Source organism: Patiria miniata, unplaced genomic scaffold, assembly GCF_015706575.1.
Source record: "Patiria miniata isolate m_02_andy unplaced genomic scaffold, ASM1570657v1 HiC_scaffold_20, whole genome shotgun sequence".
In the NCBI taxonomy this organism is placed as follows: domain Eukaryota; kingdom Metazoa; phylum Echinodermata; class Asteroidea; order Valvatida; family Asterinidae; genus Patiria; species Patiria miniata.
This window is the reverse complement of record NW_024037059.1, coordinates 2,537,943-2,565,455: the sequence shown is the minus strand read 5'-3', so window position 1 is coordinate 2,565,455 and position 27,513 is coordinate 2,537,943. Positions and strand designations below refer to the sequence as shown.

At 38.6% G+C, this 27,513-nt stretch overlaps 1 protein-coding gene and 1 long non-coding RNA gene across 2 annotated transcripts in view; both read right to left on the bottom strand.

Annotated features, from left to right (window-relative positions):
• Positions 1–2,129: 2,129 nt before the first annotated feature.
• On the bottom strand, positions 2,130–13,288 carry LOC119727460. The gene is made up of 4 exons (XR_005270952.1): positions 13,055–13,288; positions 11,771–11,893; positions 11,209–11,323; positions 2,130–10,617 (listed from the first exon to the last, which is right to left on the bottom strand). It is a non-coding gene; the product is annotated as an uncharacterized LOC119727460 (long non-coding RNA).
• Positions 13,289–13,827: 539 nt separating this feature from the next.
• LOC119728613 (mucin-12-like) overlaps positions 13,828–27,513 on the bottom strand; it is a 44,590-nt gene continuing 30,904 nt past the window's right edge. Inside the window, 6 exon segments of the mRNA XM_038200914.1 lie at positions 13,828–18,355; positions 18,788–18,962; positions 19,391–19,454; positions 19,457–19,487; positions 20,572–20,725; positions 20,843–21,448. Coding sequence (XP_038056842.1) covers positions 18,053–18,355; positions 18,788–18,962; positions 19,391–19,454; positions 19,457–19,487; positions 20,572–20,725; positions 20,843–21,448 — 1,333 coding nt within the window. The 3' untranslated portion in view covers positions 13,828–18,052.

The window sequence follows — 27,513 nt, the reverse complement described above, 5'->3', positions numbered from 1 at the left end:
CACATGCAAGTCCCCCCGAGGCGTGCACGCGCGGTGTTCCCCGCCCACAGACACCGACAAGCCCAGCGAGTCGCCCGCTATCTACATCAACTCATGATCAGTTGATCTTAGTGCGCACTAACTCCCCAAACTTGCAAGTCCAAATAATCGCAAATGACTAAGTTAACTCCAACATGATAAGGATCCTTATGAACTTCAACAATCCGTTTACTTTTCTGACAAAGTCGATGCCTTATTAACCGTTTTAATTACTAAGTATTGCCATGGAAATTATATACCAACTATCACTCCGAAAATTGCCCAAGTAGAGATCTCTCTCACATCTACCCATGATTGCCTCACTCAACATTTCCGTCGTTCGCTGTTGCATCATGTTTCTGATCCATTTAAATGAAATGCAATACAAACAGGCTACAATTTGCCAGCTTTCTCCGATATTTCCAATGCAATAAGATTTTAGGACATTTATCTCAGCTACCATTTACGTAAATAACTTCCGCGATATAACTCTGAAATCTCCCTGCCATTTAATCACATCAACATGTACATTGATCAGTTCATCTCATGAGTGTGTCATTTCAAAATACGTATCATTCGTAAGATTTTCACAAGTAATTGTAAGTACAGTTTTGGTTTTGACGGACATGCACGTTTAACTTGAATTGGCAAGGACCAAAAAACCAATTCAGCAAATGTTTTACAGGAGGCAGACGTAACCTTTTAAGAGAAGGTAACAGTATTATCGTCAAATTTGATCTTCAAGCTCAAAAGCCTTGCCAATTTTGGAGAGCTTCTTTGTACTTGGGTAGTACATGTACATGCTGTACATGTACATGCTATGTACATGTACATGTACATGCTATGTACATGCTGTACATGTACATTGCATTTTCCATCAGATATATACGACCACATTAAAGTGTCAATTTGTTTATGTTTTCTGGCAGCACCGTTACTAGTTTTAAGAACGTCAGATTTTGCAGACAAGATATACTTGTGCCAAGTAAATTTAGGCAATTATTTGGACTTAAATTTAATGCAATATTTCAATTTGCACATTCGAATTTACCAAAGTTTTCTTGGTAGGATTTACAGGTTTTATGAAGTGAGATTTTCTGCCAAAACTTCAACCAACATTTTGGTTGGACAAGTCCAATTTCAAAGCAACTGTTTTCTTTATCTACCTTGTACTCGGAAAGATAGAATTTTCGTTATTCTTTTAGTAAATATTGCGCTTATTTTTGTCTCCTTTTTTTGGACAAAGTTTACTTACGTACATTTTGTACAGTAAAGAGTCAACATGTGACATTTCTCAAACAGTCCTGATTTATATGGGCAAATACACCCAAACGGTTCGTTCAGTGGAGGAAAGTGATCGCAATATTTTCTTTGTGCCATCATAAATATCTTCAAGACAGCTGTTGAATTGTGCACTCAATGTACATGTACATTATTCAATTAGTGCACTCAATGTACATGATGTACATGTTACAATCTAAAACAACCCACACATTTTGATTGGGAGTTTTACGAGAGAGAAATTGGTTGCACTGAAACACATTCGCAGTTTTTCTTTTGGATTCTCTTGATTTCACACAGTGTTTCAATACTGAGTGATCTCGGTTCTTTTCTACGGACATCTGGCCAAACTCTTCACGAATGTTTTATTTTTAACTGACATTAGGCAAACCAAATCTACACACATTTTGTGCACTGAATGATTGCTAGCCTATAATGTCACACATTAGACTTTTGTCAAAGAACATTTTGGGGTTTTTCTTTCTTCGAGGAGTATTTCTGTTTTTGTTTTACTCCCCATTTTCAACCTGATGTGCCCTTCTGAAGAACCATGCTATTTCCTGGTTAATGTGCAGTGGCGTAGCTCATGGGGATGGGAGGGGCCTTCTAACATGTGGAGGGGGCTGTCTGTCCAATTGGACAAAATGGGATCTATCAAAATCCCATGCTCGGCCCATATTTTGGCCAACCCAGATGGGCCCATATATGTACATGTATCAAAAGTAGCCGCCAACTTGTGTGGCAAATGGTCAATTTAAACCATCAATTTAAATTTGATGTAGGGCCCACATGGACGTATCAAGGGCTTCAATTGGTCCCCTCCCGTTTTCTTGTGGCCCCTCCTTCATTCTAGCTACGCCACTGTTGATGTGGTGGCAATCTGCCCCTCAGCATCCTCAGAAGCTGTGGCATCATCATGACACAGGGACAGCCTTGTCCCGCCATGGCCATCCATGGTCAAGTTTAATTGAAGTTTTCATTAATTCATGCACTGTACAATGACAACATACATCCTCATCTGTTTTGCTTGCTAAACCCACATGTGTATCATGGCATTCAGAGTAAACATACAGGGCGAGTCAAAAAGAAAGTGACCTAAATTAACAAATGTATTTTCTTAAAAAGTAATCAAAGTTGATACATCAATGAAATACGTCTGAATTACTGAACTTGATCCAGGCTATCAGAAGAACCTATTTTGATAGCTGTCCATTAATGCCATTGGAAGCTTTTGAACCGAGTGAGAATTACAGATTACGCACAGGCATTCAAATACAAATGAGATTTCGATCATTTTAGTCAAGACTGAAACATTATGTTTTTCTGTCAGATTTTGTGTTTTGAATCTGAGAAACAATTTAATTCTTTTATTTTCCAAAATAGTGCTGAGTGAGTTTTGCCCTTTTTTGGGGCAAATTTTTGTTATTCATGGAAGTGGGAAAACGTCCATGTTTCATTGTATTAAATGCATATTCATCAGTTCGTAGAATAGTAAATGATCAGTGGTGGACAGCTGATTTTTATGATCTTTTTGTTAAAAATAGACGTAACTTGGGAGTAGAGTTCGCAAATTGCGTGAAACTTTCAGTTACTAGTCAATACCATTTTTGTTTTTCGAAAATGGAGCGAGTGACGTATTTTAAAAGCATTTTTTTTTCCAATTTGGTCACATTCTTTTTGACTCGCCCTGTACTGCTATAAGTCCACATTACAACAGATATTGCACATTTATGCTCACATGCAAACCTAGGCAGGCCCCAGGACAAATTAATGGCAGTTTCTGAGACACTTGCTACATGACTCAGAAGGAATTTCAGTGATGTTTATTCATGCAGCATGCAAAACTGGGCCAAATATTTTCTTGGTTTCTCGACTGACCAAAACGGATTGGATTGAAAATTACACTCACTTTATCTGCACTTTGTTTAGCAATTGAACTAGACCAACCATTTTGTTTCGCAAACAAAATTGAGCATTCCTGCAGGATTTGAACATGGAACACCTACTGCCAAGCTTTAGAATCAAGATGACTGCGTATCAGAAGGATTGACACGGTTGTTTTTTGCCAAGTGAGTTGCAAGTTAAGTTAGTCAACAAAAGAGCAGAATTTCAAAATAAGGCTCTTTCAAAGTATGCATTTTGTCATCAGCGAAACTGCCATTCGTGTTAAGATTTATCCTGGGACCCGCCCCTTACAACCTATAAGACAAGACCGACCTTTCACTTTTGAAACGCTTTAAAAAGTACTAATTTTACAGGCTAAACATGTCTTTCTTGGGACAATGTTATAAATGTTTCCCTCTTGCAGTTGCACAGAGCCTGGTGTACCTACAACTGAGTTCCAAAGCAAGGGATGTCAACAAAATCGCCAAGTCCTAGTTATTTCAGATCTCCTGTTACCTCAGCAAATTTAGGCATGAAGTTAGGAACATTGTAATAATGCCTCCTTGCAAAAAAATATTCGGGAAAAAATTAATGTGCCTGTCCAAGTTGGCTATCCAGTTCATTTATTTTGAATCACTTTGTTTTTTCCTAGTGGGCTGACTATTTTCCTTTAAATTATTCCACTGACTTGAACCGTAATGTTATTTAGTTGGCTAAGAAAATGTACAAGTTTTCCAATTTCATTTTATTATACTGAGCTGTCCTGACTTGATTGTTTAAGAGTTTATTTACTCCTTAATTCAGTCATGTCAAAGGCATCTACTAAACATTATGTGAAGGGTTCAACATTTTAATTTGTTTTGTAATTAGGCACCTACATTTATCATTTGGTTATCTATTTTATTTGCCAGATTTTGACCCTATGTACAATTTTGTTTAATTATCCCGTCACGTTTAATTCACTTCATTAAAATAATTTTCTCAGAGATGGTCTTTACAGTATTGACAGGAAATGCAATGAATTATTATATGTGACAGTAAAAAATGTTTTTCAGATGCTACACTCTAGGCTCAATTCTTTTAAATGCATTCAAACTCTGTGACGTATTAATTCACTACAATTTTGAATTAAAGAGCTTCGATGAAGTTTACCTTTAACAGAATTTTTTATATTGTCTTTTAGCTTTTTCATACCAAATGAAAATACTAAGAGTACTTTGATCAATATTAAAGAGACTTGAAGAGATTGCATATTTGCTTAGAAAACTGCCCTACATTTGTATGCTCGTGCAGCCCTCTTAGTACTCAACGGAATCTAAACTTGACCCGAATAATGACTCATAAACCTTTGACTTTTCTTTTTAACCCTTTAGTGACCTTAGCCGCCAGAGGCAGCGAGAACTGAATTGCCCATAGTGGCAAAGGAGGACCAACGTTTTTTGTTTGTTTATTTCGCTGGTTAGCTATTTTGGTATGTGAAAAAAAAATCCCAGCTCGCAAAATTTGCCTGGAATAAGAACTGCATTTTCAACAGGTTTTTTTTTTTCAGTTGGTTTAGCATTCAAATAAGTCCCAATTCACAAAACCACTGTCTTCAGTCTGGAAAATGCACTTGGCAAACATAGTACACTGAGAGAAGTGTGGTCACTAAAGGGTTAAAGCATGGAGCATAGCTAGTCTTCAGTCTGTGGCAATACCAACATGTGTCCTGAAAGATCTTCACCTTATTTAACAAATGGCACCCTACCGTTAGGCCCCAAAAGCCGTATTACTAGAATTTCAGTTTTGGTCGAGTTAAAATTAGATTCAAGTGTGTCAGTTTGATGCAAAGTGCGATATCATTTTGCACTTTTTATTTTGACAAAGTCATGAGTCAAACCAGATAGTGAGAAATAAATTGAAGTCCTCTGCTGGTGTGACAAGATAAATTAATTTCAATGTCAGATTGGTTTCAGCAACCTCTCAAAGATGCACAAAACAGTTCAGGATTTGTTTCTTGGCAGGTGGTCCAACTCAGACCAGATTGAGTTTTTTGCAAAATCTACTCAGTGATTTGACTTCTTTGCAGGAAGTTTTACAATCATACTAAGATTCAATTGCTGCTCTTTGACGAGACATTGTACGAACAATGTACATTTACAGGTACAATCTTAAGTGCATTTATGATAACTTTCTTCCGAAAGGTAGTGTACAATGACAAATTTTCTTCTCCAAGGTAGTGCACTATAGTACAAGCTGGTCAATAAGAATAAATTCAATTGAAAATCTCAAAGATGTGACAGGCCAGACTTAAGGTGAAGATCTTCCAGGACCCTGAAGACATTCAAAGTTAAATGTCTTCTTCTTTTAACAAATGCTTTGCATACAGAAAAACATGTCGATACAAGGCATGACATTTATTTTAGCTTTTCATGAGCTTTGCTTTAGTAGTTTTTTTCAGTTGAATCTGTGTCAATCATGAAGATGGAATTGCTTTTGTTGCAAGCGTAGATTTCCAAGGCTTTTTTAAAAGTGCATCTTAATTTCAAATTGCTCAAGAGCACACTTTGATATGGTTTTCACTGCAGACAAGTGAGCAGATCAGATCACACAGTTGTGATCACAAAAGGTCCTTTTAAACAGACCTGGTAGGGGATTCCCCCATGCAACCACCTATCAGGTAGGTGATGAATCTATGGGAGGCTGCAGTGATTGCTCAAGCCCAAGGTTTTATCCAATCATAGGATTGGAGTGCAGAGGTCAGAACATTTGACCATGAGTTGAGTAGCAGCACGTTGAGTGCTTGCAGTGAGTGTCGAGTCCAAAAAGTTTGCCGAGATTGAGTGAGATGTTTGCGCACCAATGAAATGGCTGCATCTCTGTACAATTGTAGAACTTAATGGACACTCATAAGAAAAATATTGACATCTCTTCAGCAATATCACAATTGTATGAGGACTGACCAGTGCCTAGATTTGTGACGTCAATGCCTTGATCCAATTTTGATTGCAGATGACAAATAGCAGACTTTTTGTTTCTCTTACTTTATTTTCACAAGTGCCAGATTGAGGCTAATTGGTATTGCCACAGACTGAAGACTATAATGCACAATACTGTTTTCCTGTAATGCAGACAGATAGCGTTTACTCCTAGCCATGAGATACACATTTTACCGTTGGGTTTAGCAAGCAATGAGGATGTACACAGTGCATGAATTCATTCTAGAAAACTTCAATTAAACTTACCATGGATCCATCTGGCAGGACTGGCTCCCTGTGTCTGACACCACAGCTTCTATATGTTAGGATGCAGGGGGCCTTGTTGTCCACCACATCTTCCATCTGGCCAGGAAGCAGCATGGTTCTCCCCCTCTGCACACCAGGACTTCTCCCCTACAATTTGAAGAGTTTGGCCTTCTCTCCTTTTTCTCAACATTTCTTAAAATTTTCACTCCATTGTTTTGTTTTGTAGTGCAGTTTTGAGGATAAATATGATGGCAATAGCCCATTCATTGCTTTTTGAATTTTATAATGAGATTTGTTTCCTTTGGGTTTTTATAAGAGCGTTTGAATTTTTAAAGTCTCTTTAAAAGTTGCTTTGAAGTGAGGATTTTTTTCTTCTTCAGTTTTTTTTTTTTTTTTTTTTAAGACACAAACATTTCACATTTTGAATATTTCAGGCAGGGAAGCTGCCTTTTTTTGAATTTGGGAATTTTGTAAATCACTTGCTTATGTTTATCAAGTTAAGATTCGTATGCTGCCAAAAACACATATATTATTTGCAAACTCATTTTTTTAAGTGATACATCAGATGCTGAATTTAGAGCAGATTTGACATTTGATTCAGTTCATTTTAACGGATTTCCTTTGATATTTCCTTATTTTTATCCGTGCATGTCTTAGATTTGAACACACTCTATGAGAGAACTGATTGTACATGATGACACAATAAAAGGCAATGAGATTTCAGAGTTATACCATGGAAGTTATTCACATAAATAGCGGCTGAAACACCTGTCCGAAAATCAAACCGCATTGAAGAACATCAGATATACCAGCAACAGTACCCATTTGTTAGCAGATCATTTGGATCAACATGATGCCATGGAACTATTGAAATGCAAGCAGGACATCAAGAGTAGATGCTCGATTGATCTCTAGATTTGCAATCTCCAGATTGATAGATGGTACATAATTTCCACAGCAACACTCGGTAAAGAAACAGCCAAAAAGACATCTCTTTGCAGAAAGGCAAACTGATTGTCAAAGTTCAAAAGGATCCTTACCATGTTGAAGTCAACCAAGTCATCCACGATTATCCAGACCACAAGCTCAGGAAGTTAGCACACACCTTGAACAACTGACCACTCGCCAATGCAGATAGGGACGACCCACCAGACAAGCCGGCATCTGCGGGCGGGGAACACCGCACATGCACGCCCCGGGGGGACTTGCATGCGTTGGGCTCGAGCATATCATTACATTGCCTGTTGGTTAAACGTCAAGTATATTGGTTGGTTACTCAACAAATTATCATAACAGATTTTGCATGTACATTTGTAAATGTATAGCCAGCACTAGAAGCATCATTTGTTCTGTACTTTGTAGGATGAAGATAAAGTTTTGATCATTGGCACTCAGTAAGTAATGAACAGTGGTTAGCATTTGTTTTGTATTGCTTGACAAATGAACAAGTCAAAACTGCTTTCTTGAAGTAATCAACATGCGCGCACATGAAAAAACAACTTCGTGTAGTAAGCTGTCAAGTTTGTAAAATGCAGTTATTTTTGTGAGTGTTTTCGCTTTGAAATGCGCAGTTTGCAACTTTTTAGTAAATGTGTGATTAACGCCAATATTTTTCATTCACTGCCAAACTTTGTCTTAATACATTGGACCAGTGCTGACTATACTTGATAAACAAAAGCTGGGTACAAGATTGGCATGGCTGCTGATAGTAGGTAGCTAAGTTATGATGTACTGGAAAATGCATCAAGGATTTTGAAAACTCATTTCTGGAGACAAATTTGAAGATATAAAAACAAAACGTTAATTTGTTGTACTTTTTAGCCACATTGGATTTTTGACAGAGTATTTCCAGTTGGTAGTTTTAATGCAAAGCTATTTAGGTTTGTTGGAATCTAAAGAAATAGTTTTTGATTTAAATTTGAACCAAAATGTGAGTCTAGATGAGAGATTTTGGGTTCAATATGGTAAATTTGGAAAGTTTGGTTCAAAGAAGTGGGTTCAAATTGCGCGCAAAGATACTTTGTTGTTAAAGAATTTTGTTCAAGAGAAACCAATCTTGCACCCAGCTATTACCAATCAGGCAATGCCATGAAGAAATAATTTAGATTAAAATATCAATTAAACGTAACCAGCTCTCTCTGTTATAAACATTGCCTCATAAACATTTCTCTGTGAGAAGATTTCTGCATTTTGAGCAGTCCTTGGTTTTAGCAAATCTTGTCCAAGAAATTGATTGATTGATTCTTTAAAAAATGCACCAAAAAAGAGTGCATCATTAGGAAATTGAAATGCAGCGCTTAAACTGTCTATTTTTTTGTTTTTTGCAATAAGTGACTGTTTTAGCTAATGAATAGAACTGAATTTGGTTAATGAAACCATTGCCTAATCACTTTTATGAACTGCGCCTGAACAAATGATTGCTGTGAGAGGCTGGTTACGTGTCATTTGTAGAGGCCTCTCCTCCATTTTTATGAATTGTGGTTTGATCTGATCTCGGCTATGAATGCCATCAATTGTGGATCCACCAAACAATATTACGTTTTGAAGGTTTTCAGCCAACAAGTTCCTTTGCAGAAAGAATTTTAGAGGACCATGTCCCCATGTTTTTAACTACATGAATTGTGGTTTGATGAGTTCTTAGCTATGGTGCCATCAATTGTAGATCACCAAACAGTATTACGTTTTGAAGGCTTTTGGCTGACAATTGTCTTTGCAAAAAGAATTTAAGAGGATCATATCTCAAGCGTATACTGTTAAAGGACATTTTGCATTTTTTGCAAGAGGCCTTGATGTTTCTAGACATTATTTTTTTCACAATGTGGTCACCCTAGGCAACCCATTTTGCATAAAGGGTCTCAAGATCTTCAGTGACCTTAAGGAGAGAGAGAGAGACCTCTACTAAAATATAAGACGTCCTTTCAAAAGAGTTCCGTTTCAAAAGAGTTCCGTTTCAAAAGAGTTTCGTTTCCGAAAAGTTATGTCCCATAAGAGTTCTGTTTCAACAGAGTTCCGTTTCAAAAGAGTTCTGTTTCACAAGAGTTCCATTTCAAAAGAGTTCGATTTTAAAAGAGTTCCGTTTCACAAGAGTTCCGTTTCACAAGAGTTCCATTTCAAAAGAGTTCCGTTCAATAGAGTTCCGTTTCAAAAAAGTTCTGTTTCATAAGAGTTGCGTTTCAACAAAGGTCCATTTCAAAAGAGTTCCGTTGCAATAGAGTTCCATTTCAGAAGAGTTGCTTTTCACAAGAGATCCATTTCAAACAAGTTCCATTTCAAAAAGTTTTCTGTTTCATAAGAGTTCCGTTTCAACAGAGTTCCGTTTCTAAAGAGTTCCATTTCTAAAGAGTTCCGTTGCAAAAGAGTTCCATTCCAAAAGAGTTCGTTTTAATAGAGGTTTCAAAAGTCTCTGCCAGATTGCAACAGTCAATGTGAATCATCCAGTGTTTTTGCAGCTGGCAGAAGACAGCTCTTGATGGAACTCCTCAGGCAGTCAGTTCAAAGCTGATGTACATCTCCCATGATTGGTTCAATGGTGACCTCACGTCCTCTGGTGCACAACAGGTATCTCTCAATCATTTCTCGGCAGTTCTCTGAACATTTGTTGAGACTGGTGAAGGTACACAGGATCCCGAGTGTAGTATCATAAGTCAGTCCTTCTCAGATTGGAGTAAAACACAGCTTTTCAAGACGTTTCTGAGGAATTTTGTGCGTCGAGCAAAATGAAAATTCAATTCTCATGGCACACTGATATTGAGAGTGGAAGTACTCCAGGAAATTATGTTGGAGGAAGTCAATTTGGTCTTGTGCAAGTCCTGCTGGTCGTGTCGTAGCTCGTGAAGTCCATGTAGTCAATATGCAAATCCAATGGAGATGTACAGGGGAGTATCTTTGAAGAGATATTTGTGTTGCTGAATGGCATCTCACAACATCCAGGCAAGAGAGATCTCCAGATCATCTCAGACTGTTTCATGTTGGCTTTCAGGAATCAGTGGAATCGACTGAAACTTGGCAGCTCATCCGGTCAAATGTTGATTGCTTGCAATTCGACAGACGGCTTACTGAAGCGACATCCAGCAGTTTGAGAAAGACAAACTTCTGCCGACTTGAGGTGTTTGTTGATGTCATCTTGTAAGTTTTTTTGGGCAATCAATCATGCTGCGTTGAGCATCACACCCATCTGAGCCGCCAGGGTGGTGCTGGGTCGAAGAAAAATCTGTACATAAAAACAAATTGAAAGAGGATGTTTACAACACTGCCAGGATACTACACCACACCTTTATGGATTCAATCAAAAAGGCATTGGAAGCTAATATTGAAAACAGTTTATTTAGTCCAAAACAACATCAATTTTGAAAGACCAAATTTGAAAAGTCTGTTTCTCAATTTTCATCTAGCGAGGGAATCTTTGAACAAACACAGCCAATCAGTTTCCGGTAGTTTCCACATTTTCACAGACATTGCATGAAGCCTGTGTACATGTACGTATGACTAAAAAAAATTTGGATGTATGACTGAAAAGATTTCAAAGTTGACAAACTTTCAAAACGAAAAACTTTTAATCAGTTGAATAGATGAATAAAGGTTTCGACCTTAGAATCACTTGTAATACACAGCAATATCTACTGCTCGTAAATACAATCCATAAATCTACTGAGATCTACAAGATAAACAGTCCCATTCGTTTAACAATTTGTTTCTTCAATTACCTATTTTTTCCCCCTTTTTTTATATACAGTGTTCACAGTGGTTTAACAGAAGTAAACTGACCCCCAGCGCTAATAATGTTAGAATTGTAAGTACTCACCATGCCTGTGTAGTTCCTGTGCTTGGCATGATAACCAATGACAGTTGTGGAAGGTTAGACCAGGCTGGATACGTCTACCATCCATGTGTACGTTCAAGATGGTCTTCATGGTCATCTATAATCCAACAAAGAAGTTTCCAAACATACATTTTATTCAGATGTATCAACTTTTAAAATATTTTTTCACGTCTCGTCACTACAATGTACATAGTCTGTAGACTTTTTAATGCATACTCTTCCTACAAAATTATTTGAATTTTGTTTTTGTTTTTTTGTTGTTAGATAAACTTGAAAGATTGAGCTTAATAGCACACAAAGTCAGAGCCAAAACATAGCCATGGTTTTCTGTGCAGCCAAAATTGAGGGCATTTAAGTTGTGCATTTGCAAGCAACTTTCAGAACCATATGGCCAACATGCATCAACTATAATTCTAACAGCCACATTCCTTGAGCAGATATTACCAAACTGATGCAAAACACAAAGCTAACATTATTTTCAAACGAGACCACAAGGATAACAACTCTAGACACGATCCGCAGTATGATTCATGTGGTTACATACCTATGGACTTTCAAAGCAAGCCATTCTTTGTGCTGATGTGAAGATGCGTGCAGTTTTGTATAGCATCACATTGAAGCAGCTAGGCGACGAGTTTGACAGACCTGCAAGACGTTCAGCAGGTTCCTAGTATAAGGGAACAAAATCCACTTTTCAATTATTTAACCTACCAAACTAGTTGACGACATACAGAGATAAAGGGCAGGGTTTTGAAAATTCAAGGGCAGTTTGGGGGTAAAATTACAATGACGACAAAACACAACACGAAAATAAAGATGGCGATCCTTGCGCGATGTACATGATGTATTGTGAATGCACATGTCGCGTTGCACGGCACCAACCCACCCATAAACTGCATAGGAAAATCGTACTAATTTCTACCTCAAGAAACTGTTCAAAAAGTACAATAAAGTATGTGTCATTACATTGAGTGAAGTATGCGTTAGGTTGACAATGACAATTTTTAGTAATAAAATGTAAAAAAAAAATTGGATTCTTATTTGATCGAAACAAAACAGTTTTTAGTAGGCCTAATAAAACAAATCTTGATTTTAATTTATACTTTTTATAGTTTGATCGAAACAAAACTGGGAAACAAAACAGGGGCCCTCATAGCCCCATAAATGTGGCCTATTTACTGGACTGCCTCCGTAAACATAGGCCACACATCCACATGTACAAAAATCGTGTCGACGGAGCCAAATTTTGATTTTCACATTTAGGCTTAGTTTGTAGGGTTTTTTTGCTTTAGAAGCATACTCACCCTCTTTACAGGCTAATCAGAAAGTGCTGCCTTTTTCAGATGTCTAATTTTTGTGAAATTTCATGTTGAAATTTTGATACGCAAACGTGTAAAAATGAATCTGGAAATTTCACGAAAAATATACATCTGAAAAAGGCAGCACTTTCTGATTAGCCTGTAAAGAGGGTGAGTATGCTTCTAAAGCAAAAAAACCCTACAAACTAAGCCTAAATGTGAAAATCAAAATTTGGCTCCGTCGACACGATTTTTGTACATGTGGATGTGTGGCCTATGTTTACGGAGGCAGTCCAGTAAATAGGCCACATTTATGGGGCTAGGGCCCTCACAATCGCCTATATTTCAAGTAAGAAACTCAAGACTGTATTTGGTCAAACGAGAAAAACATTCCCGTAAACAGCGCCCTCTAGCATTTTTTTTTGCTGGCCCAAAGTTAAAACTTGAGTTACACAGCACACCAAAAAACATAATTACTCGACCCACCATAGATAGAAAATGCGTATTTTTTCGTATCAAACTGTACTCACCTTTTATGAATTATGTAAAAAATGTTTACACTTGGAGAATATGTCCATACAATTGAAAAACGCGTTGGGAAATTCATTCAAATCTGCCGCTAATTTGTAACAAAATGGCGACCGACAAAATTTCGGCGTTTGTTAGTTCGAGAACCTGACACGCACATTTTCCTATAGCAGTTTATTTCACTTCTCCACTAATTGCTAGTGCGGCGCCATGAAAAAAAATAGACTGGTTTGCGGTCCTCCCATTTACGATCTGAGTAGTGCTATGATGGCGCCCTCTGTTGAATATTTCATAAACTTATTGCAAAATTGGGTTGGTGAAAATTAACAGGACGAAAATTCTATATTGCAACAGCAAACAAAGCCTACCTACCCTGGTAAAATAAAACGATAAATAAAAAATCCTGATTTCGAGACTGGGTGTTGGACATTGTGTTCCCAAAAGCTCAGGATTTGTTGTTGCTGGGGGATGTGTTAGGTCATAGGTCCAGACTGTGCAAAGGGAAACTGGGGGGGGGGGGGGGGGGGGGGGGGGGGGGGGGCCTTTTGTTTCAAATCGTTGGGGGTGTTAAACCCCAATGTCTCAAATTGTGAACAGTATATCAGTTTTGGCAAACTTGCAACAAGTGGACAGACCTCATAGAAAAATGCATGGCCTGACAGACGTGCCATCTTAGATATGAGGTTTAAAACCTCCCTACAGGAGTTGTGATTTGAATAATTAATTTACTGCCAGACAAACACTCCAACAGAAAACAACAAAAAAACAAACTTGGTTCGTATATATCAACCTAGCTCTTTTAGTTCTTTATTTGTAAACTCAAAAATCATTACTAGGCGTAAAACTGCACAAAGGGTAATAAGCACTGCGTCCAGAACCGGCTGCCTTTTTAACTGGTGCCCGGCTCAGCCCAACACTGGATCTATCCCATAATAAAAGCACAACGCTTCAACAAAAACAAATTCCAAAGTGTTTTGTTATATATACTACACGCTATTTATGTAATAACAGGTAGCAATAAACAGCAAAGTTTCCCTCAAAAACTGCCCCAAATCTATCAAAGTTACCATTTCTGTGATTTACGTTTTTCCTCTTCAAAACTACTTCATGTATTTAATAATTAAAAAATTGTTATTATGACACTTCATAAGTGTTTTTTTCGTTTTGCTTTGTTTTCCTATTCACAAAAATATACAATTTTGGGAAATGATATTTACAGTACTTGTACCGGAAAATTCAGTACAGTGATATTATTTCAAAGTCTTTCCCTAAGTTTAAACTTACCCCCTTTTTCCTTACAAAAAGCTTTCTGAATTTTGGATAGCTCTCACATTTTCTAATTATCTTAAATACTAAAACTGAGCTACATCAGTGTCAGCAAGCTTTAATAAATATAAAGCCAGCTATGAAATTACAATCTTTTAAAACATTGAGACTTTTGCGTTAAAAAATCCACGTCAATGAAAAGAAGAAAATCCTAGGTTTTATCTCAAAAAGCAAAGGGTATCTGACGAAGTTTACGGCATCCAGACTCGACACACAGCCTCAATACCATACACTGATTGTGTTGTATAACTGTTTTATATCTATTTTCTAATGACAACTACTAGTCAAGTGTGTGCAGTTTACTCATATATCTTTCAATCCCTCAAAAAAAAAATTTAACATTTTTTTTGTCTATTGCACCATATCAAGAAAGTTACATTGTTCATGGTGGCATTCAACTTGAAACTAATAACTTAGGGGGAAAAAAGATCAATTAATCGCCAATCTAGAGAACAAAAGTAGTTGCATGTACACGTAAAGCCATTTTATGTTGTCAACGTGATTAAAGAAACTTTTTTTTAATGAAAAGACTCTTTAACAAGCCACGGTTTTGTCTCTGGCTCTGCTATTATCTGGCTCCAGAATCATTTAGAAAATTTTAATAAATCAAGCCAAATGTTACTTTGATAACATTTCACGGCCTAAAACTATTGGATTTGACATTTCAAATGCAGAAATATTGACATATACACAGATTGATCCAGAGTCTTCAAATTCGGGGGATGATTAAATATCGTAAACCCAGAGCCTGGATTAAACAAAAGCCAGAGGCAAACCCGTTGGTGTAAAGTAACCTCAATCTTAAAATCGTCATTAATTAGATGGAAATTGGATTGCAAGTTTAGAATCTTAAGAAAAATGAAATAGATATTTGGCACTTAAAAGTTCATTCCAATACATGAAACTGGTACATGTTGGGTAAACAAGGTACCAGTGAACATGAGTACCAACATGAGTACCAGTGAACAGCTTTCAAAAACCTTTCAATTTTCCCTTTTTGTCCCCACTGAAAGGTATCTTCCCACATTTGTTCCCGATTTTCACATATTATCACAGATCAGGTTTTCAGTTCCAATCGGAAAGATACAGTACTGCTTAAAATAATTGTAAAACAAAAAGTAACGTCGAACAAAAAGTAACGTATATTCACAGTCAACACTGTATTGACAAGGATGTCACATTTATCTCGTACTACGGCCGTTTTATGTGGCAAGAGCACCTATATTTGAATTGTTTTAAAAATGCAGGGAAAAAACTCCCCAAGTTTGTCTGTTCTACTGATTCAAACCGAAAAAAAATCACTTATATTTTAAATATAAACACTAGTTATATACATCCATATGTGATTTTAATCCAAAGCATCATTATGTCATTGATCTTTTTTTTTCCTTCAAAGTTTAGGTCTTATATAAAAAAAAAACATTAAAAGTTTTAGCAATTGCAAGATAAGTAATCTTTGGTTGTGATTTCTATACTTAATGTTGAGAATAAATTACTCATTAAAATACATTTACGATTCTTATTTGCAAACCTCTAGTGTAAAAAAGTTTCAATTTAATTTTTTTTTTACGAATTTTAGTTTAAAAAGAGTGAGAAAGCAAATGTGTTGGGTCAGCCTCTTAAAAAAGAAGAAGGAATTTTGGTGCATAGCCTATTATAGGAATAAATACAAAATTTCCTTAAAGTAAACGTGCAGAATCTTGTATACTAACAATCATTCAGGGATTTAGGGAACATTTAACTCTCTTAAAATGTACCATTCCTTTTTTTAGTATGGTGAACATGCTTTTGAAAAACATTCATGAAAGCAATGATTTGAAACTTTTGTATTAACATCATAGAAATGTATTTTACAACTTAGCACATTATTCATGCTAAGCCTCCTTGAACCTGTAAGCAGATAATGGTGACTGCGACAGTGGTGCTGAGGGAAAAAAAAATTTAAAACCTGCTTATCTCAAATTCCCCAAGCACAAAAAGCTTTTACTTACTATGTAACTTGAATGGATTACCAAGCCAAAATTTGTTTTATGAGTTTATTAATGATTTAGTAAAACAGTTATATTGTGTATAAGCAGATTTCCATCCCTACTGACTCTGTAAAAAAATTAACCCAGGAGAAATCAAAATTGCTTAACAAATGCATGTCAGCCGAGACCGTTTTGGCTGGTATGTGGGTTTTTTTTTGGTGCCAGCAAATTTGTCTTAGCAACCTTAAAGTTAAGCTAACAGAAAAGAGGATATGCATGCCCATATACACGAAGCGAGGAATGATTATCACATAATGCACACACACACAGACACACCCTGTTCACAAAATTCCTGTAAAATGGCCAAAGGGATATGATTACGGACGACGCACGGAACACGTTAACGCAGATATACATGCTAATATACATACCGAAAGGCGAGCGATACCTTCATCAATAATATACAGTCCAAAAAAGTGAAATTTTATCTACAAGCGTTTCAGGCAACAACACAAAATCAAATTAACCGCATATCCAATGCGGTCTGCTAGTATTTCACATAAATATGATTCTTGATGAACGTTTGCAACATCGAAATTTACAGTGATTTAGAATGAAATATGACAGCGGTAAGAAGCATCAACAAAACTAGTGATAATCTACAAATTAGGTATCTATCCGTGGTACTTTCTGATGTTGCATTAGAAGTGCAGTGCTTGGCACAAGAGCTGAACAGACAAACTTGTACAAAATTGCTTCTTAGCAACATGCAACACAGAGTGAAAAAAAAAAAAAAAAAAAAAAAAGCCACCCAAAATCACACAATGCCCGGAACAGCATGAGAGCAGTTAAGCAACAGAGAAACACGACGTTAAGAGAAACACGACGGTCTTCAGGCACCAGATAAGTAGAACCTAAAAAAAGCGATTTTTTTTTTTGTGCAAAAGTTTGAGAAAAAAAAAATTGGCAAGGCTTTGACACACTTTGCACACACTTACAAAATACAATCATCATCTAAAGCGCCTCTAGAGCAATGGGGGAATTTTACCCATTTTTTTTTAATCACACCTTATCAACTTTGTTTTTTTTATATCAACATTTATAAAGTTTTACTGTAAAAGCTACATATGCCACTCACGCTAATTGTCAAGCAGAAAGTAGTTTAGGTGTTCGCCTTGCAGTCAAGTGCCACCAGAGGGCGCTTTACTTAATTACGGTCAATCACATTAAGTAACAAAGAGCAGCATTGTAATATTTGTTCAGTACTGCCTCCGAGCACCGCACATTTTTGGAATGATAAATGTTCACAGCAATATTTTGTCTGACGCCCGCAATGGAATATCTACAATGCCAAAAAAAGTATGCATCCAGGCGGCTCAGTTGATGCTTTGCTAGCGTTTGTTTTGCCACGACAGAATCTCATCATTCGAGAGGCCAGTCCGCAAACGGCAGACCCACTGATAACCATTCCACACCACACAGTGACTCCGCATGTGCATTTCTGTCTGCCTCGTATCGTGACATTCAGACCAAGGTATATTTCAACAGCAAAGTGCCGCCTGTCACAGTAGTCTTGCAAATGTAACTCAAAGTGTCAGGTTTTCGCAGAATCATCTCAGATGCACAATCAGTTTCTCTAGCAAGTCACAAGGGCAGCCGATCCCAACCGGGCAAGCGTAACCGCCGAAACCACCATCAGTGTGATCAGCTAGCCTGGGCAGCACCACACAGCGAGCCCTCGGCCTGGCAAGCCTCCCCCTTCAGACTGTCCTTGAGCGCCTGCAGCTGCTCATCGCCCAATGATATCCGGTCGTCCAGCTCCTGGGCCATGATGCGGAGCTTGGGTCGATGGAGCATAAAGTAGCAGAAGTCCTCGTACTCCTCGGCACTGAGGTGGTCCTGCAGCATGCTGCTGATCTGGACGTGCCGGGCGTCGATGCTCTTCTTCAGCCCCTCGGCGTCCGCGTACTTGCTGGTCAAATCTTTGTGCATCTTCTGAAGATCGGGCTACAAGAAATAGAATATACATGCAAAGAGTTGTAACATAATTTAACTTCAACTAAAAGATGGAGAAGTAACGGTTCAAAACAAAGTGGATAACTGGCATTAACCCTAACCTCACCTAAAGCTACAAAATACTACTAGTAGTAAACTGCAGTATGCAGTACTTCAGCATGTAAGTGGCACTTCATGCATGGCACTCATAGTATTTTCTAGTATTTGGTACCAGCATACATAATTTTTGTAGTACTTTGAAGTATGTGATACTTTACCCCAAATGAACTCTTTGGGATTAGGGTTAAAGACCATTACCCTAAAAATGTGCCTTCTTATTCAGTATCTCTTTGTAGTAAAAAAGTTCACTCATTCCATTTACATCACCAGTCCCAAGACTTGGGTACCCTACTTTCATTTTGAGAGACGATTCATTCTTCTCACCTTTTGTTCTTCCTCGTCAATGCCTTCCAGGCTGTTCAACACGCTGTTCACCTTGGCCAGACGGCGGGACAGCGAGAGAAGCAGCTTAGTGACCCGGTCCGCGTCGCCCACGTACATCAGGTACTTGTCCAAGGAGCTGGGCTTGCAGGATTTCCTCACATTCTCTGTGACTTGCCTGGAGAGATCAGAGACAGAGAGTCATAGTTACAACACTGTCACCAATATCTGTAATGAATGCACTACATCCATTGCCTCTTGCTCATATTAAAACCATTGAGGATGTGACTTTGCATTTAATTTTGTTAATGTGTAGCAAATATTTTAAGAACCGTTTAAACCTCTAAAAGTTTATCAATTCACAAAGGCTGACGCATGCTCATTACGTTTAAACGCTTGTGGAAAATATGTAAACGGATCTAGAATGTTTTAGTTTCAACGTTGAAACGTGTTAACGTCACATTCTTAAAACCAATTGATTTTTATTTCTGTACTTCAGTGCCAGCAGAGAGTAAAGTAACTTGCTTGAGGACACAGACACCACCGCTTGACAACACAATCATGCTACCAATTGCTTCTAAAATTCAACCCGCCATCTGCACTTACCTGCCAAGGTCTTCGATGATGCTGATCTCCTTCAGGAGTTCTTCTTTCTCCTTTCTCAGATCGAGACTTTCTGGGCCAATCGGCTGATAAGCTCCTCCTGAAAAAAAACCCAACAAATTAACATCCAAAATCTATAGACTGCAACTCAACAGTGTGTCTAAATAAATCTGGTATCGCTAGACTGGAGCAAAGGGTTCACAAAAACTGTGAGTACAAGTGTTGACCAAACTGTATTTCAGGATCACTTTTGGGCACTGATGCGGAACAAAAAGAATCCTGATTTGGACTCAGCTTTTCATCAGTTGTTGGTCAGGTTTGTCCAAATGTTAAGTGATTTCTGTCTTAAATAAAGCTGAAAACAACGGCAAAAACACAAACAATTTGACTCATCATGAACGCTACCTTAAGAGTTTGAATCATTGTGACTAATCCTTTTCTCACACACAGCGGCTAAACACCAGCTCAAACTATGCCTACTCAACAGTGTATCCGCAGTGACAGTCCAATAAAGTATGCTGACCAGTTTTGGACAATCTGGACTATTTATTCTCAGGCAAAACCGACAAACCGGAAGGACTGTGGTTGACAGTCTGACACGCACAGTCGACTCCCAATGACCGTGACACTAACAAAGCGAGTGGCACCATTGTCAAGACTGGGTCTCGCTGATTAGTCAACAACAGGAAGAAGGATGTCTGATACCGTCACTGGAAAGTTGAAAACACGTAATCACAACACGGGCAAAGGGGTCAAAGGTCGCCTGTTTTACTTTCGTTTTTTTTTCAACAGCCTTGTAGGAAAAGGCACATTTCAGGTCACTGTTCTTTCTGTGTCAAACTTTCTGCCTTAACTTTCTACCAGGATAACGGATGACAGTAAAGTTCTAGTACAAGGCCAGCTATACACCTTGACTGCAGTCAGCTTCCTGACACACAAACAAAGACAGGCTGTTGCCAGGATTCTGTTTCTTCCGTCATAAAACCAACCAAATTCAGAAAGTTCCTGAAATTGATGTTAGCAAAACATTTCAGTGCAGATGTACAATAAACCGACACCAACAGAGTCGTATACTTTTGGGAACCTCTTTTCAATGATTGTAAAGTCTAAGAAGTTGATTTAAGTATCCTTGCCCTCATCTTTTTCTGGAATCAAGTTGCTCTTCTAGTGACAACAACGCTTACCTTAGTTTTCTGAAGCTCTTTGCTGTCTCCCCGGAGCAGGTCGCTACTACTGATGCTCTTGGCTCGTGTCAGTAGCAAGGCCTTGGCTGGCGATATCTGGAGATACATGGAGCTGGACAGGGCGTGAGTCAGCGACTTGACATCGCACTCAGATCTGAAGACAAGACAAGTAGAGAGTTTTGTCAGTGTTGGGTAACATTTTAAGATTCCATATAATCGTTTTACAAATTTTCTGACTTTAGCATATTCAGGTTTGGGTTTTGACTTGTACCTCTTAGGCGTCTGTGCCTCTTCCTTCTTCTCCTGTGGCATCCTCCTGTCAGCCAGTGAGCCCAGCATGAGGGGCTCTTCGGGGAACTTGTACAACTCTCTGAGAGCAGAGTCCTGGGGGTTGACCGAGTTCAGGACCCAGTCAACTAGTGGATCCTCGGAGTGTTCCTGGGCATCCCCTGGCGGGTCACGCTGGCCGCGCTTTGGCGAGAGGGTTGGGGTGTGGACGATCTCAATAACCTCGATGGGCTTGGCTTCATCGTCCAGGCCCAGGTCAAGTGCGGGCCGCCGGTTGACGGGGCTGAATCGTGATTGTGGCGATGGCGTTCCACTCCTGTCTACTCTGCTATCAGGGACGTCGACGCTGCTATCAGGTGCCGTTTCCTCAGCACGCGAGTCGATGATCGGGGACAGTGTGACCTCACTCTTGGGTGTCTCCGACCTCGGCCTGACCTCTGGGTCGATGGGAGGTTCAGTGAATGCTTGCAGCCTTGCCTCAGCCGATACCGGCGAGTCAGGGCTGGATGTGCGAGGTGAGGCAGAGGGAGAGGCGTGGCCTGGTTGCGACTGTGGAAGGCTTACTGCAGCATGGGTTGAGAACTCATTCCTGAAATAAAATTCAGACAATTTTGGTTAAATATTGAATTAGTCCACCTGTTGAACAAAATATTCATCCAACCAGTTTAATCTTTAGCCAAACCGATGGCCTTCTGTCCTTCCATTCTAATTAAGAATCATCATTAAAATATCGAAAGCGAAACCGAACATGACTGTTGTGATTGGCAAAGGATCATGCATCCCACAAAACAATAAAACCTGCTGCCATGCCTACGGGACTCGGCTGAATCAATACACTCAAACACATTGCAGAAAGTTTTCATCCACATATCAAAAATGAAAGGACAACAAAGAGTGAATAGAGGTTCAAACAACTCACACTTGTCCTGTAACGGTAACACAGTACATTATGGATGCTCGCACCAAGGTTCAATTGTACTTAATGTAATTCACATCCTTAGCCTAGATATATATGGGACAAATGCCAACAAAACCACAACAAATCTCTCAAGCCCCAAAACCAGGAAGTACATGTAAGAAAGAAAGTATGCAAAGAATGAAGAGTGTACAAATCCTCAATTCATACGATGGCATTATAATGGCCAATTCAACAAATTTATGGATAGCCAAGTTAATATCCAACAAGCAAGTTTTAGGTTTATTACTCTACTGAAGCTTAGTGTGATATTGCTGAGTAGATATACATGTATGCAGGTCAAAATATTTTGAACTTTCAATCAGCCACGGTTACCTTATTTTGAACTTTTTCTTTTCAAAATCTCTGCAACTGTTGTCTGAGTGTCCTTGAGACAGGATCAGTGCAAGTGCAGCCCAATAAACAAACAAACAAACAAACAAACAAAATAAACGAAAACAGGGAAGTGAAACCACGAACACAACAGGAAATGTGTCACATTCTTAACAATAGCCGTCAATAAATAAAAGACACGATGCATGACAACATGATTGAGACCGTCGCAGAGTCGTGTTTATTCAACAATCTTGTGGGAAAATGTCACAAGCTGACTCTGATGGCAAATTGCCAAAAAATTTTAAGTCTTTCAAAGTGGGACATTACAGTTGAAAATATGCATTAACCCTCCTTCTATCTGAACAGTCACAAACAGTCAAAAAATCCATCCTCTTCCTTGCCATGCCTTTTACACAGGCTAGTCACCAACAGTCAGATCATATTTCAAGCAAACACTGTGACTAGCCAAATTCAGTCAACAGAAAAAAAGCAGACAAGTGGTAGACACAGCTGGCTTATCAATCACGTACAGTCAAAGCATAGCTGTATCAAGTTACATAAACAGTCACAGCCAGTCAGTCCTGCTTTATGTAGGCTGGGATCTCTTGAGTGTTTTCTGGGCATTTTTGAGTCCCACAACTACGCAGAAAACTAAAGGCACTAATAGAGCTGAGTACAAGTGTATAACCCAACACCAACAGCAAAACTGTTGCAATATTCACATCAAATACTGAACATCTTGTCTCCTGTAATGACCAAATAACCCCCATGACACATGGCCAGAGTTGAGATCCTCTGATGTCATACCACGTGATGAATATTGTGATTTGTCATCGAATCATAACAATAACAAACAGACTTCCCAGGCAGGAAGGACTATATTTTACATTCCCATCTTGAGGCATCAACCCACACAAAGTAACAATTGCTGACACTTCATGTCAGTTCACAAATAAAACCCAACCACTTCCTTCTCCTCAAGAGACATGTAAATGTACATGTTTGCAAAAATAATAACTCTGACGTCGCGTGATGTGGCTAGCCATTTTGAATCAGAAACAAATAAGGGATCACAATGTGTTTCCGGCAAAATAAACGACAAAATGTAGTGTGAACAATTCACAGATCCCTCAAGCGTGAAATGAGCAGGAAATTATTTCTATTCACCACAGTAACTTGAGCGGTGAAAGAAATTGGAAAAACAAAATATTCATTTTTCTTGCATAATTGACCTGCCATTTTGGTTTCAGGTGCTTCCGTTCCCTAACTTGGTTTCATGCTCCCATTCCCTAATTCCACTTCAACGTCTTCTTAGCCCAGAATTGCATTGAAAAAAAATTACAGGATCTCAATTTTTTTTTTAAACCAAATTTGTCACCAGACAAGTTTACAAAATTGAGTCCTGGTGTTGTGCAATGGGTGCCAGGCAAGGGTCAGCAAACCCAGCCTTGGCCTTGTACTAGCTGGGATCCCCAACCAACTATTTGATGCTCAGGGCAAAAGATTCCATCAATCAACCGATCAACAGGTGTGTTCTAAATTCTCCCCATTTAACTGAGGAAGAAATTGGAGAGACCCTTTGGATGAAGTATTCGAGTCTAAAAATGTTGGATATGTGTGATGTGAGCAGTATTCAGTTTTGCTCAGCCCAGAAAAGATTTTCTTGATGGACACAGGTAACCAAGAAAATGCCATGTGATGTAAAATCATGTAAAACTGAAAATGGTACCTGGCCTATTTTTTTGCTTAGACTGTAAAAAGTGTTAAGCAAAGTGCATTTTCTACTTGAGGGAATCTGGCTCAAGGGATGCTTGATTGGGAATCGTGCCAGCAAAGAAATGAGGTTACCAGTGAAAAAAGGCATAGGATGTACATGTACAATGCTTTTAACTGATTCCCATCTAAGCAAGAAAATACACTTTCTGGTTAGCACTTTAGTGGAAATCAGCCCACATGAGGTTCCACGGTGGACACCAGGGTAGGGTCAGGTTAAGGGATAGATTGGGGGATGGAAGAGGAACGTAGGAGTAGTACCCAGAATCTCTCTATGGGGGCTTTACTGGTCAACAACCTGCTGTGCACTGAATGCCTGCTGCACAGGGCATACAGGGATAATGGCCTATTTTATCGCATCCCTTATTTTATCGGGGTTTAGGAATTTCATACTTTGAAGGGAAAAAAAAAACCAAGCACTACGCACAGGGGAAACAAAGTGGCTGAGAAATGATTGGTAGTTTCCATAATGACCACTGGATAGTATATGGGTACCAAATACCTGCAATACTGCTTTTTGTTTATGAGGCATGCATTTATTTAGTAGCTTACACATTAAAGTAACCCTTTTTTATTACATTTACATGAAATTGTAAGATATAGTGTAAATTGTAGACTAAAAAGGAAATAGTTTGCCGAATTAGGATTATTTAGGATTACGATTATTTAGTGGCAACAAAATTTACATACTAAAGTAATTCATGGATTTCTAATATTGACACTTCTCATGAACAAAAAAAAAGGTGTCGGGTGACCCTTGTGCTATATGTAACAATCTAAGCACTTTCAATTCTTTCCTCAATAACACTACTCGCCAGCACCGATTCTATTCCGATCACGTTCGGCGCGCAAACACGCCGCGCCCCGTGCAAAATATTGATTGCCCCTGCATCTCACATTCCTGCGCAAGCAGTCAGTGTTTTGCCCCTGTACCCAAAGATAACCTTTTTTTGGCACGTCTGATTGCCAGCTGCCCAAGCAGTGCCATTGTGTGAACGCCAAAATTAAAATAAATACCGTTGCAGCAACAAGTTGGGTTGGTTTACATGTACCAACATCGACTGTATGCTTCTCAAATTTCATTTGAAGATAAATGTATACATATTCAAGGACAAGTGTGTAGATGCTGAAATGAACTTTAAAGGGAATGTACAACATTTGCAAACACCAAAAAACAAAACTACCAAATTATCACGAAATACCTTACTGCACTATTAGTGAATGGCAGTCTAAACTAAAATCATGACACCTGGTGTGCTGACATTTTCAAGAAAACTGGTGTTTTTGTATCAATTTCCAATGCGGCCGACCAGCATTGGAAAAAACTGGGTTTTTTTCAAATACTGCTCCAAATTTATCATATTTAGTTGGTTCGCATTTTCTTTGCAATCGATTACACGCCTGTGAACGGGTACAAGCCAGCTAGACTGATTCCTTGACCTAACAATTCCCCAATGTCTATAAATTGCTCCGTTTCATCTTAAGTAGGGTCAGGGAACCAGACTACAGGAACATGATTGTTTTCCTTTGGTTTTTCCAGCATCCATGAACCCAAAACGTCAAAAACAAGTCAGTGTAACAATATTTGCTATAAAATACTAACCCCCCAAATCCATCCATTTCTGAAATTATGGTAGAGCAAAAGCAAATGTTGTATATTCCCTTGAAAAGCATCATTGTCATCTGTTTTGAAACAAAAATTCGGTTATCATGCCTCTTCAGTATACAGAAAGTATCCACATGTACTTGAAACCACAGCAGGGCAAGGAAATAGGTCAGATTTTGTCAAAACAGATCAATGTCGGTCCCTGCAACCTGACAAAATTATGACGTCAAAATCAAACCTGTCATACTCCAGATGGTTTATGCATGAGCCTGCTTGACAACTACTTCCTGCGGTTTAGATCACAGAGGATTGTCTGGAGACTCCCCCCACACATTGCATAGTGGCTACAGATGAATCACACAAAGCAGGCAAATAACCCTTATTATGGACTTTACCACAACAATTGGGGAACATGATGAGAAAAACAGAAACGGCCATGTCAATGTTAAGAAACCTATCTTTTGCAAAAAATGGGGAACATGATGAGAAAAACAGGAACGGCCACGTCAATGTTAATAAACCTATCTTTTGTAAAAATTGGGGAACATGATGAGAAAAACAGGAACGGCCAAGTCAATGTTAAGAAACCTATCTTTTGTAAAAATTGGGGAACATGATGAGAAAAACAGGAACGGCCACGTCAATGTTAAGAAACCTATCTTTTGCAAAAAATGGGGAACATGATGAGAAAAACAGAAATGGCCAAGTCAATGTTAATAAACCTATCTTTTGCAAAAAATGGGGAACATGATGAGAAAAACAGGAACGGCCAAGTCAATGTTAATAAACCTATCTTTTGTAGAGTTCTGATGTGTGACAGCCTCAAAGAATGGGGATATTTTGTCACCACATTCCATTCAACGACTGGATTTAGGTCTGCTAATGCTTTTAGGCCTGTAAACATGTACAGTACCCGAAGAAGGGTTGGGGGACATCACGTTAATGTTTTTTGTAATGGTATTGTAAAAATTCCTTCATGACATCAAACTCTTTTTGTTCTACATGAACATCATTTGAAATTCCTTGCACATTTTTTCCCCACTAAAAATAGCAAAGCGCCCTCCGTCGAGTTTTCAGTGGTACATGTGTGAACTGTTTTAATGAAAACGATTCTGACGTTTTGGGTATTTTCAGTCTGTGATTTGGTCAAGTACATACATGTACATGTAGGAGTATGACGTAGATAAAGTATTCGACAGAGATTGGTGATGGCACATGATGGCCAGTTTTCCTCTGTATTGCTACAGGGCAATTTAATAACATGCACAGTATTGCAAAACATATTAGTAAACAAATACACATGTGCACACTTATACATACAACAATAAGGCATCAAGTAATAGCCCTGAGTTTTGTAGGCGCGCCACAAGCAAATTTCATTTACTTAACGGGACAAGAAATTTGCCGCTACAAACTGCAGGTTCCGGCCAGAGATGATTCCGTCCGATAAAAGCAGAAGAGAATATCTTGACACGGAATCTGGAGCGACAGGAATTATCAGCGGCCGTAATTGAGTCCGGGGGGGGGGGGGGGGGGGGGGGGGGATGGATGTTATAGTCTGCCAAAATTACGATGAGATCCGCGGGAGCAAGGAGGAATGTAATGGAGCAGATTGCAAGAATGCGGCTGCCATTGTGTGTGTGGGTGGGGGAGGTAGAGTAGAGAAATGAATGTTTACTTTTTTTTAATTTGATTCAAACTCTTTAGTTCATATGTATGAACATGTTAGTACATGTACATGTACATGGGGGAAATTGCAATCAGCACTTTAATATGAACAAATATATTTTCCTTATTGGCCACCTTGGTCACTTTACTGTACATTTCTTACAATTTTGCAGTTTTGGATTTGTATTGACCTAAATGTAAGACACATACCGGTACGTTGCATAATTTGCTTCTTACTTTTACCAAATATAAAGTTAGGAGGTAATTTAACTCTCAACTTCAATGGAATTTTTCATCAGTACCTTTCTGGATAATC